The sequence below is a fragment of the Echinops telfairi genome, unplaced genomic scaffold (assembly GCF_000313985.2).
Source record: "Echinops telfairi isolate 266 unplaced genomic scaffold, ASM31398v2 ScPeMD7_7;HRSCAF=31, whole genome shotgun sequence".
In the NCBI taxonomy this organism is placed as follows: domain Eukaryota; kingdom Metazoa; phylum Chordata; class Mammalia; order Afrosoricida; family Tenrecidae; genus Echinops; species Echinops telfairi.
The window spans coordinates 26,488,892-26,505,837 of NW_022103904.1; the positions used below are offsets into that span (position 1 = coordinate 26,488,892).

The 16,946-nt window shown below is 49.8% G+C and overlaps 3 protein-coding genes across 8 annotated transcripts in view; 1 reads left to right on the top strand and 2 right to left on the bottom strand.

The window, feature by feature from the left end:
• GDPGP1 (GDP-D-glucose phosphorylase 1) overlaps positions 1-6,367 on the bottom strand; it is an 11,420-nt gene extending 5,053 nt beyond the window's left edge. For all 5 annotated transcript variants that reach the window (XM_045286388.1, XM_045286387.1, XM_045286386.1 and 2 more), the window contains exon 1: positions 6,089-6,367. The gene's annotated coding sequence lies outside the window, so the exon portion shown is untranslated. The remainder of the gene's footprint in view (positions 1-6,088) is intronic.
• Positions 6,368-6,612: 245 nt separating this feature from the next.
• CIB1 (calcium and integrin binding 1) lies at positions 6,613-10,184 on the top strand. 2 transcript variants are annotated; one of them, XM_045286346.1, is made up of 7 exons: positions 6,613-6,815; positions 6,957-6,991; positions 8,456-8,564; positions 9,075-9,225; positions 9,311-9,450; positions 9,540-9,628; positions 9,923-10,184. In XM_045286346.1, the coding sequence occupies exons 1-7, from the start codon at positions 6,765-6,767 to the stop codon at positions 9,942-9,944; spliced, it is 597 nt and encodes a 198-aa protein (XP_045142281.1). In that variant the 5' UTR covers positions 6,613-6,764; the 3' UTR covers positions 9,945-10,184. The 2 variants fall into 2 exon arrangements, with proteins under 2 accessions (XP_045142281.1, XP_004708160.1); XM_004708103.2 differs by having other exon boundaries at positions 6,619-6,815; positions 9,332-9,450.
• A 3,766-nt stretch (positions 10,185-13,950) lies between these two features.
• Positions 13,951-16,946, bottom strand: part of SEMA4B (semaphorin 4B) — a 38,585-nt gene continuing 35,589 nt past the window's right edge. The window contains exons 14-15 of the mRNA XM_045286368.1: positions 15,807-15,892; positions 13,951-15,549 (exon numbers count right to left, since the gene is read on the bottom strand). Of these exons, the coding sequence (XP_045142303.1) occupies positions 14,813-15,549; positions 15,807-15,892 (823 nt within the window). The 3' untranslated portion in view covers positions 13,951-14,812. The remainder of the gene's footprint in view (positions 15,550-15,806; positions 15,893-16,946) is intronic.

Genomic DNA, 16,946 nt, shown 5'->3' on the forward strand with positions numbered 1-16,946 from the left:
GACACTAACTGTAAGCTCAAGGGGCCCCAGTTTCCTTCACTTCTGGTTGGCTGGTTCTCATGACTCTCTCTGGTTCAATAATTTGTTGGAATGACTTAACAGAACACCTGGAAAGGGTTCTACTTAATGATGACAGCTTTATTGTAGAGGGAGAAGAAATGACAGGGTACAAAGAAAGAGAAACAAAAGAATGAGGCCTCGAAGAGTTCCCCAAAGGACTCCATGTCCCAAAGGGCACCCTACCATGTCCTGTGCATCAGTGCCTTTCACCAACCAGGAGTCCATGGAGCTTCCGTGTCCACAGTCTTTACTGGGGGTGTGTGTCTCATTTTGCAATACAAATTCAGTCTCTTTCCCTTGATGTAGGTCTGATACCAGGAGGTGATCTGATACAGGAGGTACTGGGTCCTTCTGGCCTGGACAGCCCCTATCCCAGAGTCCCCTCATCACCACACCTAATCTGTAGCCTAGAATGCTTACCAAAGACCCTTAAAGTCCAAGGTGGTTTTTGTTTTAGAGATTACCTATCTGGAACCTAGGACCAGGACCCAATTCTTTGGATAAAGTTAATGTAAACTCCACATTTAGATAGTTCCTGAGTTCCAACTCAGCACCCATGGCTCACACTCACTGCTCTCCAGGCAGTCTGACTCACCGCAGAACTGCCTAGGTGAGTTTCTGAGACTGGAACTCTTCACAGGAGTGGACAGCCTCATCTTTCCCTTACAGAGCTGGTGATTTAGGATTGCTAACCTTGCCGTTAGCCATCCAGCACATAAGCACAGAGTTTCTCAACCTGTGGGTCAGGACCCCTTTGGGAAAACACCTATTTCTTTTTTTTTTTGAAAACACCTATTTCTGATGGTCTTAGGAACCGAGACGTTGCTCCTCTATCCGTTTCCAGGCAGGTCGGCCCACATGCAGATATGCCCATAGATCAGTACCCAGCGTGAAGACTGTTACCCATGCTATACCATGCTTCAAGACAAAATTGCATTTATTTGTAATTATAAATATTTCACAATGTATAATTACATATTGTTTTGTTTTTAATCACTATGCTTTAATTGCGTTCAATTTGTAACAATAAAAATACATCCTGCATATCAGATATTTACATTGTGATTCATAACAGTAATAAAATTACAGCTATGAGTAGCAAGGAAGGAACACTATGGTTGGGGGTCACCACATGAGGAAGTGTGTGAAAGGGTCTCGGCATCAGCAAGGTTGAGAACCACTGCGTCAGCACTACGCCGCCAGGGCTCCTCTAGCAGTCACAGTGCTAGGCCCTTCACAGACCTGGCCCAGGCTGCTGGAGCAGTCTGCCACATCCTGTTCCCACTGAGTCGCTGCTGGGTTAAAATTGCTGGCCTTTAGGATGGCAGCCAAGCACTTAACCAGTGCACAACCAGGGCTCCTTCCACAACTAGGTGCAGATGGGGAGTCAGCAAGAGCACTGAGGGTTAGGTGAGCTGACACAGGACCTAGAGCCAAGGAGTCATGATCAGGGTCAGCAAAAGGCTAACCTATGAAGAAAGACATCAAGCAACATAAACAAAACGGGTACAGTAATTTGAACATTACCGTGAAGTAAAGAGACCCTTTATAAGGAGATAAATCATAAATCAGTGTGACCACGTAAGGGAACTGAACCTTCATAAAGACCAGGAACAGAGGAACACTGGCTGTATGTCTCCCTTGTGCCAGGCCCGGGGACTTCCCGAATCTACTTGTTCACTGCCATCAAGTTGATGCCAACTCACAGTGACCCTAGAAGGCAGAACACACTGCCCTGAGGGCTTCCGAGACTGTGACCCTTTACGAGAGGAGAAAGACTCACCGCTACATTTCTCCCTCGAAGCGGCTGATGGATTCAAATTGATTCCCTTATGGTTAGCAGCACAATTTGTAACCCACTATACTCCTAGGGCTCCCAAATCAACTTAGGTAACGTTCAAATTAATTCACAATTAACGTCACAAAACAATCGGTGTGTAAGTTATTAAATGGGAAACGAATTTGCTCCCTAAGCATTCGCCTAAAGCAAAATAAAGTGTTCAAAAACCAAAAACAGGATTAACCTGTGCAGTATCACCATCCTAAGAGAATGGGAGAGAGGGAGATTCTGTTTCGGATTCTTGCTCTACTATTCACTAGGGAGCTTTGTGGTTCAGTGATGAAACTCTTTCCTTCCCTGCCCACCCACTGGCACAGCACTATTCATGTGGAGGCTGGTGTGTTGTGATGCTGACCCGTTGAGTTTCCAAGCTGAGAAGCAGAAGAAAGGCCTGGTGAAGTGCTTCTGAAAACCAGCCAGTGGAAACCACTGATGCAACAGCTGCCAAAGTTGTGATCTCACAGTTTGGCATTTCCAGTTTTAAGCAAACTTGTTGGCACCAGCAAATAAAGACTTGGTGGGTGTCAGCATTACACAAACGTTAGCTAGCTGAAAGACCTGATCATCCCAACAATCTCTTAAGCAAGTTCAAAGCTAATGAGCACAATTTTATGGAAGGAATTATAATGGGATTAAGAAGGTCCAATCAAAACAGTGGCCTCCAAGAGGATCTGCTGGACCAGTTATTTTACAGCAGAAAGATCGGCTCAAGATGCTTATGGCCACTGTTTTGGGGGATTCCAAAGGAGAGGTCTTGGCAAGTTTTCCTGATAAGGCCACAGGACATGGGAGATTAGTTTGAGGAAAAGTGAAAACTGCATGGGTAAAGAAGAGTTCTTGCAGGTAAGTTGCATCAAGGGATTTTTCCATCACCACAATACATCTACTTAGTCTTTGAAGATAGCAAGGGATGACATGCTAGAGTTTCATTGGAAAACCTTACCCGGTCCATCCTACAGCTCTGATCATGCCCCAAAGGGGTAGCTTTTTGCTCCCCAAACGCAAACATTTAAAAGGAACACCATCAGAGTCTCTCAAAGATGCCAAACCTTCCCCTTTGACGTGGCATAAATCAAAAGCCAAGACTTCTCTAGAGGAAGTAAGAGATGGAAATAATGCCTTAAGTGTACAGACCTAGATGAGAAGATATGTCAAGAGACACACATTCACATTTTGATATTTTTGTTTAACAAAGGTTTCTATGATTTCGTAGCAATATCTGTATCTTGCTTATATTAGATATGTTGCCTATTGATCAGTGTTCACTGTATGAAGGATGGTAAGACTTTGTCGCTTATACAGGAGAGAACAGTCCCTGGAGAAGGACATCATGCTTGGTAAAGTGTGGGGACCAGACCCCACAACTGAATGGGTCCAAGGGGTAATTGAAAGTTAAATTAAAGAAACATCAGACAAGACATGCTAAGGGTAACGTATTCCATGACAAGCGAAACCATAGAGTGAGGGAATGCATTCCTTCTTGGGCACGCAATACATACATGTAACAGGAATGGGTTGTCTTAGAGGCATGCACATAACAGGAAGGGGATGAGCTAGGGCTTACACTTGACAGGAAGGTAAATGTGTAAAAGATGGGCGGGCTCTAGAGTTAAGATGGGGGGAGGGTCTCTGAGCTGGCTTGACCTTAAGTGTCCCTGAGTTGTTCTGCAGGGGAACAATCTATGATCCTTATCAGAAGGGAGTGGGCCCTTCTTAGGGTGGGGCAGACAGCCTTCAAGTATATAACGGCTACTATGTGCTTGTAAGCAGCACCTTAAAACTGGCACTGTTAGGAGGCACATTGTGTGGATAACTTTTAGTTCTGAGAATGTGACTGAGGCCTCCCTTCCCAGCTGCTTCCCACATGGCAGCACAGGAACAGCAGCAGAGGAGAAGGCCCTCAAACACAGGGATGGATGCGCCTGCGAGAACGGACTCAAGCATGAGACCAATGGTGAGGATGGTGTTTCCTTCCTTCTGTTGTGCAGAGGGTTGCTATGGGTCAGACCAGTCTCAATGGCACCTAACAACGACATGAAGTGTTGTTGATCAGGCAAGGAAAAGATAATGTGCTATCCAGATTCCTGGGGGTCTGTTGGATACTCCAGAACAAAACACCTGTTTAATAATTTACTGTGGAAAACATGCCGAACAACAAAAAACGCTTTTATTGACTAGTCAGTATATTCTTCTGTACAAAAACCTCTACCAGAAAGCACAACATAATCAGAAGGCTGGTTCAGTGGAAAAGAATTCGGACCCATCAATCACCATGATACATAGTTTAAATCTCCACATCTTCACCATGGACAGATACTTACCATGAGGCCCAGAATTGGCTGATGAGCACTTCCTCTCAGGCTAGAATAGGCAGTGATAGCCTTCTGTCCTCTCTATTACTATCTCAAAGGAGCACTGGTGATGTTATGTGTTAAGACATTTGGCTGCTAACCACAAGGTCTGAGATTCAAACCCACCAGCTGCTCTCCAGGAGAAAGATGAGGCTGTCTGCTGTTATGAAGATGAGCATCTCAGAAACCCCATGGGGTACCAACCTCCACAATCGAATGGGTCCAAGGGGCAGTTGTGTAATTGAGAGGCAAAATTAAAGAGACATCCGACAAGATAAAGCATGCAAGTGGTCACCTCCAGGACGATCATGACTTCAGGAACCAGATCCGAGTAGACAGAGTGAATATATTTGCAACCAAGGCTTATATACATTATAGGGGCATGCCAGTCCCCCTAATTACAGGTAACCACATGCATAACAGGAATGGGTTACACTAGAGGCATACTTGAGACAGGAAGGCACATACATAACAAGATGGGCAGCAGGCTCTATAGTCACGATGGCAGCCTAACCATGATCTTTGAGTTGGCTTGACCTCAGGTGTCTTTGGGCTCTCCTTCAGGGGAACAACCCATTATCCTTAGCAGAAGGGAGTGGGCTCTACTGAGGGTGGGACAGACTATGGGTCTGATTGCTCTCCATGGCTGATAAACCTTCAAGCAGATAACCTTTAAGCAGTTGACCTCCAAGTGTTTAGTCAGGGACTATGTGTTTGCAAGCAGCACCTTGGGTTTGGCCTATTTAAGAGAACAGCGTGTGAAATTTTGTTTCCTGCTTGGGAAACATGCTGCAGAAACTGTTGTGATGTGGAACAGAGCTTATAAGGACAGCACTATGGGAATAACTCAAGTGTATGAATGGTTTTCTCCTTTCAAAAAAGGTGAAGTGTTGATTAATGACAAACCCTGTTCTGGATGTCTGACCAATGGTTGTACCTTCGATGGATGGGCTTTTAAGACCTCAGTTGCTACTCACCACAGTAGGATGTACAACATTGTCCTTGCGAGTTGTTATGCCAATTGACCTTGGTGCCCCTGGAGACTGTAGTCCTGAACCCCTAGGCCCAGTTATTGATACCTTCCTGGTGTTTGGATATGTCTTAGAAGTTTCCATCACTTTGCCCTCTGTGTGCTCCACCACATTCATGGATGTGTTTTCAGTAAAGGGAAACACACCTCTCGGTGAAGGTGGTGCTACCTATTGACTCCGTTATAGTGGAAAAAGACTCTCCAATTCAAATATATATATTCTTAATATACATAAACATTGTATACAAATAAAATGTAAAATAAATATACAAATTAAACTGTTCTATACTATAGATTCAGAATACTTTAATATGCAAATTTGAGTACTTATATATACTTCTAAAATACATACTTGAGTTGGGGCATCTCTTTTTCCCCATAACAGAGTCAATAATTAACACAACCTCCAAGGTTCAGAATGATCTCATTCATTCATTAATTCATCCATCTATCCAATAAATACATATTTTTCACCTAACAACTCAGTTACTGAGTTAGTATAGACTCAATGTCAATGGCCTTTTTTTCTTTTAAACAATATTTGCCAAGAATTGTCCTAGCAGCTGAACTGGGACAATAACAAATAGGTCAGCCTCAGTCCCTACTGCCCGGGCACCGGGTGTAGGGGTGCGGTGGGGTCAGAGTGTCTCAGCTGGAATGATGACAGCAGTGGGGAGCAGGGGCTCGGGGTGCAGTGGGGTCAGTATCTCAGTTGTAATAATAATAAAGGCATCAGCATCCGAGAGGAGTGAGCTTCAAAAGCAGGAGTCCGGGCCTCAGAATTACCACGTGTAAAGCAGAACCTACCTTACAAGGCTGTTCTAAGAATCGACGGTAACTGGTACAGTGCTTAGCATCCAGTGGGCCCTCAGTCAATGACAGCGAGGTTGTGACTCCTCATGGAGTGGTGGCATCGGGTGGCAACACATGCGGCCAGTGCTGAGATAAATCCTGAAAAGCCTTCGCAGCTGGCACTCACGCAGCGAGTCTCCAGGATTTCTGAGTACCCTGGCTCCCAGGTCCTCCCAGAACTCGCCCAGGTCCGCAGCCGCCGCCACCTGCAACGAGTGTGCCGGAAGCACGGCGCTACTTCCTCCTGAGCCGCTGCGGGGGCCATAGCGAGGTCGCCACGCCCTGAACGCATGCGCAACCTGCACGCACGTACGCACGCACGCACGCACGCACGCACGCTCGCGGCCCGGCCCGCCCAGTCCACCCCAGAGGCGGGGCCGTGCGGCCTGGGCTCCGCCCCAGAGCGTCCGGCCCCGCCCCGGGGCCCGCCTCCGGCTCTCCGGGGATCCGCGGGAGCCCGGAACTCGCGGCTGGGAGAGCCCAGGCACTTTAAGGAGGGGGCGGGCCCCAGGGCGCTAGTCCCCGGAGCAGTTGCCGCGGGGACTGGGCGGTGACGCGGTCGGAGGGCGGAAGAGAGAAAGTTGTCGCCGTCCCGGGCCGAGTTTGGCGGATCCGTGCGCGGGCCGCGGCGATGGGGGGCTCGGGTAGTCGCTTGTCTAAGGAGCTGCTCGTCGAGTACCAGGTGCGCGGGACACCGGTTCCCTGGGAGCTGGCGCGCGGCCCGGCCCAGGAGCGGGGTCTCGGCGGGCGGCGGGCGGCGGGGCGTGCGTGGCCTCGGCCTCGGGGTGGCTGGCTGACCCCCTTCTCTGGCTTTGCCTTCCAGGACTTGACGTTCCTGACCAAGCAGGAGATCCTCCTGTAAGTGCTGCTTCGCATCCCTGCCTCCTTCCTCCGGGGCCCTGGCGAGGTTTAAGGGGGCGCTGTTCTACAGGGCTGGGGCCAGGGCCCGGTTTGCGGGAGTTCCACGGCGGAGCCCTCCTGCGCGCGGGCCCCCCAGTATTGCCCTGCTAAGCCCCTTACAGTCCCCAGGAAAACTTGGGGCCGCCCTTTGATTCTGCTCGCCACTGGCTTCTTCACTTGACTTCAGCACTTCCTGCTGCAGGCCACCAGGGGCTGCCGTGGCTCTGGGCTGATTTTGCCCACTGGCAGATAGAAGCCAGTGATACCTGACTGCATCTCCCAACCATACCTTAATAATGTTGTAACCGTTAACGCTTGCCTTGCGCCTGGAACTGAATTAAATGGCTGCCTGCATTACCTGAGTCCATCATCACGAGGCTGGCATTGGGATAATGAAACAGGTTCAGAGAAATGTGGTAGCTTGCCTAAGACTGGACTGCCCTCCCAGGATTGGACTTGGGGCTGCAACCCGGCTTTCTAGCCAGTGGCAGCTTTAATGTGGCCCGAGATACTTGCGCGATGAGATTCCTGGGCTTCCCTTTAAGAAAGAGAACCCCAGAAGGAAAGAGGTGGGAGCTGAGAACAGATGGTTCATGGAAGCTGATAAAGAGAGGGAGGCTTTGAGGAACCACAGATCCCTGGGGTGAGAACAACGTATCAATTCTGCTCTCCCCCACTGTTGTTCAGGACAAGCTTCTGGCTTCTTGCCCCAACTTCTCCATCCCCAGGACCTGTCCCCAGCACAGTGCCTTGCGCATAGCAGGCCCTCCATCAATATTATGAGAATGGATTCCCAGCCAGGTGATATACAGGGAGTCCCCGGGTGGCACCAACTGTCTTTATGCAGGATTTGTATATAAATTGGCACAGTTAGGTACAGGGCTCATTACTAATGTTGACTAGTCAGATGTTGGCTTAGTATGTAGTGTACTTTTCTCTGCATAAATAAAAGCATTAAAGGAGCACTTTTAGATGTACCCAAAAGATCCTTAATCCAGTAATTGTATTTTTAAAACAAGCCAGTTTATTTTTAACAGTTTTACTGACATACAAGTCACATGTCATACATTTCAGTCGGTTAATCATATTCATAAGAGTTGTGCAGCCATTACCACTATAAATTCCAGGATATTTATTCTTTGTACCAGTTGTTGCAGTAATACTTCACAGGGCCTTTGCAGGGCCCATTTGTGGATCATTTTATATTCTTTGAGTTTTAACATACAGGGTTGGCTTGTAAATACATGTTGTCCATAAGTGGAATATTCATCCCCGGGGGTTGCTTGCATCTCTTTCTGCCTTACCGTGGGGTGATGACTTTTCAGGAGGCCTTGGTAATTGCAAGGAGTGGGGCTGTAATGTACACAGGCAGGAGGGCTGTGACGTGGGGCATGAGCCAATGAGTTGCCCTCTCTCTGGCAGAGCTCACAAGAGATTCTGTGAGTTGCTTCCCCCGGATCATCGGAGCACGGAGGAGTCACTGCAGGCACGAGTGTCCTTCCAGCAGATCTTCAGCCTTCCAGAGCTCAAGGTCCCTGCCCGCACCCCCTGCCCTCGCCATACACATTCCCTCTGCTAGGTTCTCTCCTTCCTGCCACTGCCCTTGAGATCATGCGTTTCTTAGACCCCATTCTGGTTTGTTCTCTGTGGAACCTCACCCCAGAGCAATATCTGGAACAGTGTTTCTCACCTGAGGTTCTAGGACATAGTGTCAGCAGTTCAAAGAAGTCTTATCTTTTTTTAAAGACTTATCTTTTAAGACAGAAAACTTGTGTCTTATAAAAGCTTGAGCATCTTTGTCCCAGTGGCTGACTGCCACTCTGTGTAGCTGCTAGGACAATGACTATGCAGGGGCCTATCCCAGTGCATGGCATACAATAGGCGTCTAATTAATTGTGTTTTCAAATAACCTGCTCAGTGGGTCCTCCTCTGTCCCTTCCATGTACTGGCCATGTGCCTTACTGTAAGCCTGAGCCCTGTGGGGCGGGTGCTCTGGGCTGCAGCCTAGACTGTGGTGTTCATGGAAGGCTCTCTTGTCTAGGCTAACCCCTTCAAGGAGCGAATCTGTCGGGTCTTCTCCACCTCCCCAGCTAGAGACAACCTGAGCTTTGAGGACTTCCTGGACCTCCTCAGTGTGTTCAGTGACACAGCAACCCCTGACATCAAGTCCCACTATGCCTTCCGCATCTTTGGTAAGGACCTGGGGGTATGGCTTGGAAACTTAGGGCCATTGAGGAAAGAGCCTTGGCGAGATCATCCTGCCCACACCCTCTTTAGCCTCTGGTATCTGCCCTCCAGACTTTGATGATGATGGGACCTTGAACAGAGGGGACCTGAGCCAGCTTGTGAACAGCCTCACAGGAGAGGGCGAGGACACCCAGCTGAGTGCCTCAGAGATGAAGCAGCTCATTGACAACGTGAGTGCTGGGCCAGGCCAGGCTGGAAGGGGAAGGGAAGGGAAGGAGAGGAGGAGGGGCTTTGGTCCGAAGTTCTGTTTCCCAAATAGATTTTGGAAGAGTCTGACATCGACAGGGATGGGACCATCAATCTCTCCGAGTTCCAGCACGTCATCTCCCGTTCACCAGACTTTGCCAGGTAAGACGGTGGGCCCTGCATTTTGGTGGCCTTCAGACCCCACTGCTGCCACCCCATGTGAGCTGTGATGGGGGAGTACGGGGGGTGGGGGGCGGTGGCACCTGGGGAGAGAGAATGCTCCCTGCTTCCTGAGTATCTCAGGGTAGTCTTTGTTCGACAGGGAGTTGGTAGAGAGGGCACAGCCAATTCCAAAGTGAGTTTCAGGGGAGAGGTGGTTAAGTGTGGGTTTCGTCTCAACAACTCTTTACCCCCACCTTTTCAGCAGAAAACCCAACTTACTCTTTTTTGGTTCAGCTCCTTTAAGATTGTCCTGTGACAAGAGCTCCAGTGTGTGGTCCCAGCACCCAGTCCAAGAACCTTTGCAATAATGCTGAACTGTGGCCAAAGCTACACCTGCGTTGCTAGAGCCAGCCGGCCAAGCTGGCTCAGCTCAGAGCTGGCCAGTCTCCCCTGGGTAGGGGAGGGCTGGCTGTGGCCAGGCCTCTCCCCTTCTCACTTCCATTGTCATTGGTCTGTCCCTATGGATTGAACAGTAATAAAGGTTTAGACATTTTGATCCTGTGTGACATTAAAAACACTGGGAGAAGGGAGATGTGGACTTCTAGGAGCCTTCTGTCAGACTCAGAATCAAGCAGGTCTGAAGGAGGAGCCTGGGGGCTGCTAACAGTTAAGCACTGGACCACTCATTAAAAGGCTGGCAGTTCCAGCCTGCCCATACGTGCCTTGGGACAAAGGCAATCTTTTGAAAACTCAGCTGTGGAAAAGCCTATGGGGAGCCAAAGAGAGGGAAACGCGTCTACAAGACGGATACTTGACACCATAGGTTCCCAAACTTATTAAGCCTACCACCCTCTCTCTTTTCAGAAAAAAAAATTACTCAGCATACCCTGGCAATAAAAAACTTGTACTCTGATATAGAATCCATCGGTAAAGTGTAGGCATCTGCTTTTGCAGCCCCCCTGGATTGTACTAGTGCCTGTCAGAGGGCAAGTATCATCCACTTTGGCAACACTGCCCTACATGAACAATGGCCTCATTTACCCCGAGACCCAAAGAGTTAGATGGTGCCCGATAGAATGGGCAGGGAGCCAGTAAATGTTCCCAGGCAGCATGGGAGTACAATGCAGGGCAGAACTCAAATTCTTAAAAGAGGCGAAATTTACTGCACCAGAACCCAGAGGTTCACAGAAGACGATCATGCAGGGACACCCTTAAACTTTGAACAGAAACTATTCCCAGAGGTCACATTTCAGCTAAACAACAGGTTGGCTCATAAAATAGTGACCGTGAGTACCATGTGCCTGTAAAATGTAACAGGAAGATACAGCAGCCACTCAAACCCACCCTCAGTGAGAGCAGTCACCTTAAAGCAAAGTGGAGGAGGAGGTAGGGGGCCAGGAAAGCAGGTGAAAGGAAGTGGAGCAGTCAGACCAGAAATGAAAAGATCGCACACTGTGGGAATTGTCACCCATGTCACCCAACAATATGTAGGCAAATTGTTTGGAGAGAGCCTAATGCAGTGTCAGTTTGCACCCAGAACCCATTTTTTCAAACCCGGTGGAGCACAGTTCACTCTGACATGGTAAGCTCTTTCAAGGGCCGGACTCAGTCATACAGCACCATTTTGTTCATTGTTTTCAGAGGCCAGCAGGAGATGACTCCCCCAGCCCTCCTCCCTGGGGGCAGAAGGGGCTAGTTGCGGGAGGATGGGTGAGGCTTCCTACTCCTGTAGCCCACAGGGGCGGTTCTGCCGGTTGCGCTGAGTCTGGTTGGCTGCTTCCACACTAGTCTGACTATGAAGAGGGACATGAAGGGTGGCATTCTACTGACTCCTCAGGAGTTTCAACTTGGGTTAAAGTTTGTAAAACTATAGTCCAGAAAAAGCCCTCAATTTAAAATGTAATTTTGAAAATAAAAATTATAAGAGTATATCAAAAGAAACCCGTCTGCTCTGTGCACACTTTCCCATCCATTCCCTCCACCCCTCCACACCCCCCCCACGCCCGCCCCCTTCCCCCTTTCCTGAGGTGAATCAGGGATGAAAGTGTAAGGGGTTGAGGTAAAACAAATGGGCCCCAACAGGCCACAGCCACCTCCCCTCACCTCATGCTACTGGGGGTGCAACTCCCCACCTCCACTGGGAGGTGAAGAAGACCAGCTCAGCTGCCTCTCGCTGCCTAGAGGAAGCTTGGAACCTCTCGGAATTAGACTAACCTCAAAAAGCAATTACACTGATAACACAGAGTATCGCATGGGTCATCACAATTGCTATCAGTAAGTTCTACACTTGTAAAAAGCTGAATTGGCAAAAAGTATGAGATGCATGATAATAATGAGAGTAGCTGCCGAGGTTGCTTTTGTACAACCAAGCATCTCATGGGATTTGCTTTCTTAGCGGTTTAGCGTAATCGTTTCATGGAACATCCCAGTTAATTGACCTAAGAATGTGTTTACTGCTTCTTAGTGCTTCTGTTCTACCTCCTAGCTCATTGCGTGGCGCCCGGGGTCTGGAAACATGAAAGTGGTAATTCAGGCACAATTGGGCTCTGTTCAGAATCTGAGACAACAGAGGACTGAGTCAGGAATTGGAGATGACATGGATGTTTGGCTAACTGCCTCCATGAACAATGGCTTCCTTTGCCAGGAGCAGAAAAACTGGATGGTACCTAGTTGTTACTGAACATTTTGAACACACAATTTTGATGAAAAAGAACCTACAGAATTTCAAATTCTCAGACTCTAGACTTTTGGGAGCAATGGAAGTCAGATGAACCCCTAAAACTACTGCCTTGAGCTAATCTTTAAACCTTAAACCAAAATTATTCCCCAAAGTCTTAAAGCCCATCACAAGTTTAATAACCAGTGGGTCTCATCAGTGAGCAGTATGCTCTTTAAAGCACTAACTATAAAACCCAAACCAGACCCACTGCCATGAAGCCCATTCTGACTCATAGCAACTGTGGGAAGCAGAAAAGTTATTCCCCAGGTTGTCCCCCCATAATGTGTGCCCAACCTAAGGTGCTGCTTGCAAACACATGGTCCCTGACTATACACTTGATCAACTGCTTAAAGGTTATCTGCCATCTAGAGCAATCAGACCCTATAGCAATGGTTCTCAACCTGTGGGTCTTGATCCCTTTGAGGGGTCGAAAACAACCCCTTCACAGGGGTCGCCCGATTCCTAACAGTAGCAAAATAACAGTTATGAAGTAGCAACGAAAATAATTTTATGGTTAGGGGTCACCACAACATGAGGAACTGTATGATAAAGGGTCGTGGCATTAGGAAGGTTGAGAACCACTGCAGTCTGTCCCACGTGATAAGGATAATGGGTTGTTCCCCTGGAGGAGAGCCCAAAGACACCTGAGGTCAAGCCAACTCAGAGATGACCAAGGTTAGGCTGCCACCTTGACTCCACAAGGAAGAAAATGGTATAGAAGATGACAATTGTACAACTCTTGATGTGATTGAATTGTATGACGTGAATAAAGTGCTAATAAAGCTATTTTTTTTTTAAAAAGCTTATGAGCAGCATCTAAGGTACACTATTGTCACCTTGTCCAGGGGAAAGTGGTGACAGCCAACACCGGGAACGATCAGTCCTGCAGTGGACATCCAGTTACCGGGCCCTGAGACGGCACTAGATGGTGCCCAGCGTCACTCTCAACTGACTTGAAAAGGATCCCCTAGGGAAGTCCTGGGTAGAATGGGGGAATGAGTCACGGAATAAGAGTCCATGCTTACTGGCTGGAAAGAGATGGTGAGACTCCTTAGATATGCCTTTTGGCTACCCTGCAGGTCTGGCCTTGAACTCACCCCCGTAGCCCAATTTTCAGTCAGACGTCTCCCAGGGGAACACCACGAGGGAGGTGTGCACACCTGAGAATAACCAGCCAGATCAGACAAAGCTCAGAAGCATTAGGACAGCAGAAGGCAAAAACCCAGGAAGCCCAGGAGGAAGTGGGGAAAGTGATGTTACATCAAGGGCATGGCAATGAATAAAACGAAACAATATGAGTTGTGTATTGTGAAACTGACAATGTTCTGTAAGCCTTCACCCCATTCACAAGGGTTGTTTGTTGTTAAGTGCAGGAGGAGGCAGACTGACACCAGCAACTTCAGAGGTTAAACAGGAACTTTGAACTTGAGGGGGCAGTGAGTTTACATTAATGAGGGAGGAACAACTCGGCAAAGGAGAGAGAATGGATCACCAAGTTGAATGTAATCACTGTCACGGAATGGGAGAAACTGATGAATTGGTCCAAGTTTTGCTCAACAACAAAGTAAAATGCAGAAAGCAACAATCATTTAAGAGGAAAGGCCACGATTTCTATTCTTCAGATTTTATTTAAAAAAAAAAAAGTAAAGTGCATTTTATTAAAAAAAACATATAAAACCCACATAAAGTCACGGCCTCTGTGCCGGGCGTCATCAATGTCTCGTGAGCGGCAGTGTTGGGTGAGGGGGGACTTGGGCTGAGCAGTATCAGTTCCTGCCCTGGGATGCATTAAGAGGGGGCTGGGTGGATGTGGGTCCCTCAGCCTGGATTGGAGGAAGGCAGGCAACAGTCTCCTCTTCCCACTCTGAGCAACAGGACCACGGGGTGGCACACATCCGCTCCAGAACTCACGTCACTCTCATGTGGCCACAGCACTGGCCGAGGGCTGTCGTGCCTGCCTAGTGCTCTGGTCCCTGAGGTGGCGGGATGGTGGTGGCTACAATACCATCAGCTGACTGGCAGGAGCCTAGTGGCAGCCTGGGGCAGCAGGATAAGGCGGAAGGCAGAAGACGCTCGTTGGTGAGGGGTTCTCACTGTGCCCCAGCACTGCTTTGGAAGGGCTGCGCTGTCCGGGGCCACGCGAGGCCGAGGGGCCTGTGAACCGGCCGGAGTGACTGCAGGGGTGGCCTGCTTTGCTGTCCCTCACTTCTACTTCACATTTTCATTTAAAACAAACAAAGGGCTCAGTTTGTCTACGTAGCACTGTTCCGCCCATCTGGGCAGCCCCCATTGAACCAGGACCTCTGGGGCCCTGGCTGTGGGGGCACTAGATAGAGCAGCAGGCTAGCTGGCTCTGTCGTGCCTGTGGCCAGATCGCGGCTCAGTCTGCCACGACAGCGGCTTCGCTGGCCCCTCTGAGCATTCTGGGACCCCTGAATCCTGGGGCCCTCCTCTGAAGTCCATGCTCACACCACAGAATCCCGGATCTCGGAGCCCAGGCGCACCCGGGGCCGCGGGCACACGGGGGACACCTCCACAACGCTGTCCTGGATGCTGAGCGGCCTCTTCTCTGACTCAGTGAAGACCCGGGGCCCCAGGGGGACATCGGACAGGGCCTGGTAGCCTCGGTGGTGGTCCAGTGGGGTGCTGGGAGGGCCGACACCGTTGAGCGGACGGGTCTCAGGCACGGAGCGGGCCTTTGGGTGCACGCTGGCACACTCGCCCTGCTTCAGGAACACTTTCATGCTGTTCCGGTACCGGTAGAGGAAGAACAGAGTCAGGAGGACCACGGTGAGTCCGAAGAGCACGCACATCACCAGGAACTCGCTCCAGTAGGACCTGTCGGCGCCCCAGCTGGCCTGGCCTGCAGCAGGCGCGCTCACGCGGGACGTGTTGATGATGACGGGTACGCTGCCACCCCGACCTGCTCGTTCTGCCGCTCGGTCTGCCACTACCTCCGGGCAGTAGCTGACCACCAGCTGCTGGAAGCCATCCTCCTCCGACCAGCATTGGAACAGCCCCAGGCCCTGCTGGCTGCCCACCAGCAGCAGGTCCCCGGTGGGCAGTACCCGGCAGGAGATGGAGGCATTGACAGGGGCTCCATTGTGCAGCCAGAGCCGCGTGGCCAGGTTGGAGACCAGCGGGCATGCCAGGGTGTTCACCGTGTTGGGCTGGAACTGGACCTGCTCACATGCCGCCTTGGCTGTGGGCAGAAGAGGCACTGGGTGAAGGGGGGTGGGGGGATATCCCAGGAGCCCTGGGCCTGCCCACTTCTCTCTGGACTATGCTCCCCGATGGCAGGCACAGGTAGCTCTGGGGACACCTGACATTGGCCCAGTGTCACGTCCCAGGGTCCTACTTCTAGGCCTGAGGATGAGGAGGTGAGCAGTGGCATTTACACCCGTCAGTACAGTCATGCTTGGCCACACCTCTCACCTCCACCCTCAGGTGGGTGCCTACCTGGTAAAGCAGCAGCCCCCGATGTGGGCCAGGATGTGTTGCACAGGCTCTGGGCATTGGCCCCCTCGATGTCCTGGATCCATGACCTGAGGACCACAGGGAGGGAGTCTGAGACAGGCTAGGAAACCCCTATAATCCTCCGGTTCCTGAGCCCTCAGGGCAGGGCGAGCTGCCTGGGGCTCAGACACCACCAGGTCCAGACCAGGCAGCCTCCCAGTGTTATTCCCTCACCTCCTGCAAGGGCTGACTCAATATCTCCTGTCTATAAATGATTCCTTTCAAACAAAGTGACGGCAATGTTTTTCCTTTATTACAAGAGGAGCATGTGCCCTCAGGAAAAGTCTAGAAGGCAGCTGGGTCTGTGTGCACACACCTGTCCCTTTTATCCACAGTGCACAGGCATTGACTTGCTTAAGAGAAAACAGCTAAGAAGAAAAACAGTTATTGCTGTGTGGAGATGTGGAAAACTCAGCCACTCACAAATGGATAAAAACACTATAAAATATACTCATAATCTCCCTACCCAGAGATGGTGACAGCTGACCTGTCTGGTGTGTCCCTCCAGGTGTACATTTGCACACCCCTACTGGTAGACAATCACTGGCGGGACAGAAGTGGCTTAGGGTCCACAGTACATTGGTAGGGCCTCATCAGCATACCAAAAGGCCCAGCCCTATTCCTAACAGGATCAGACCACAGGGCCAGGGCCCAGTAACTCAACAGGTGTGCTTTAGGGACACAATTTGATCAATGACGACAGTGACCTGGTTTGAAAGCAGGGGTTTAAAAGACATCAATGAATGTGGGGTCACACTGGAGCAGAATGAACTCTGTTTCAATCTGAGTAGTATCCTTATTTTAAAAAATACATGACGTAGACAGTATGGGAATTGAGCCCGATCTGATCCTGCCAGACCGAGGCAAAGCACTGGGGGGGTGCAGCGAGACAGCAAGGGAATGGAGTGACGAAGTCCCCAGGGAATGCTGAAGGTGGACTTTGGGGCCAGGGCGTGGTGCCCCAACAGACTGGACTGGAAAACACTCCTAAAGGCCAACAAACGATCCTTGAACTAACTACAAGCTTTTCTTTCTTGTGTTTTGTTTTGTTGTTAGTTGTTGTTTTGTTGTATATTGTTGCTT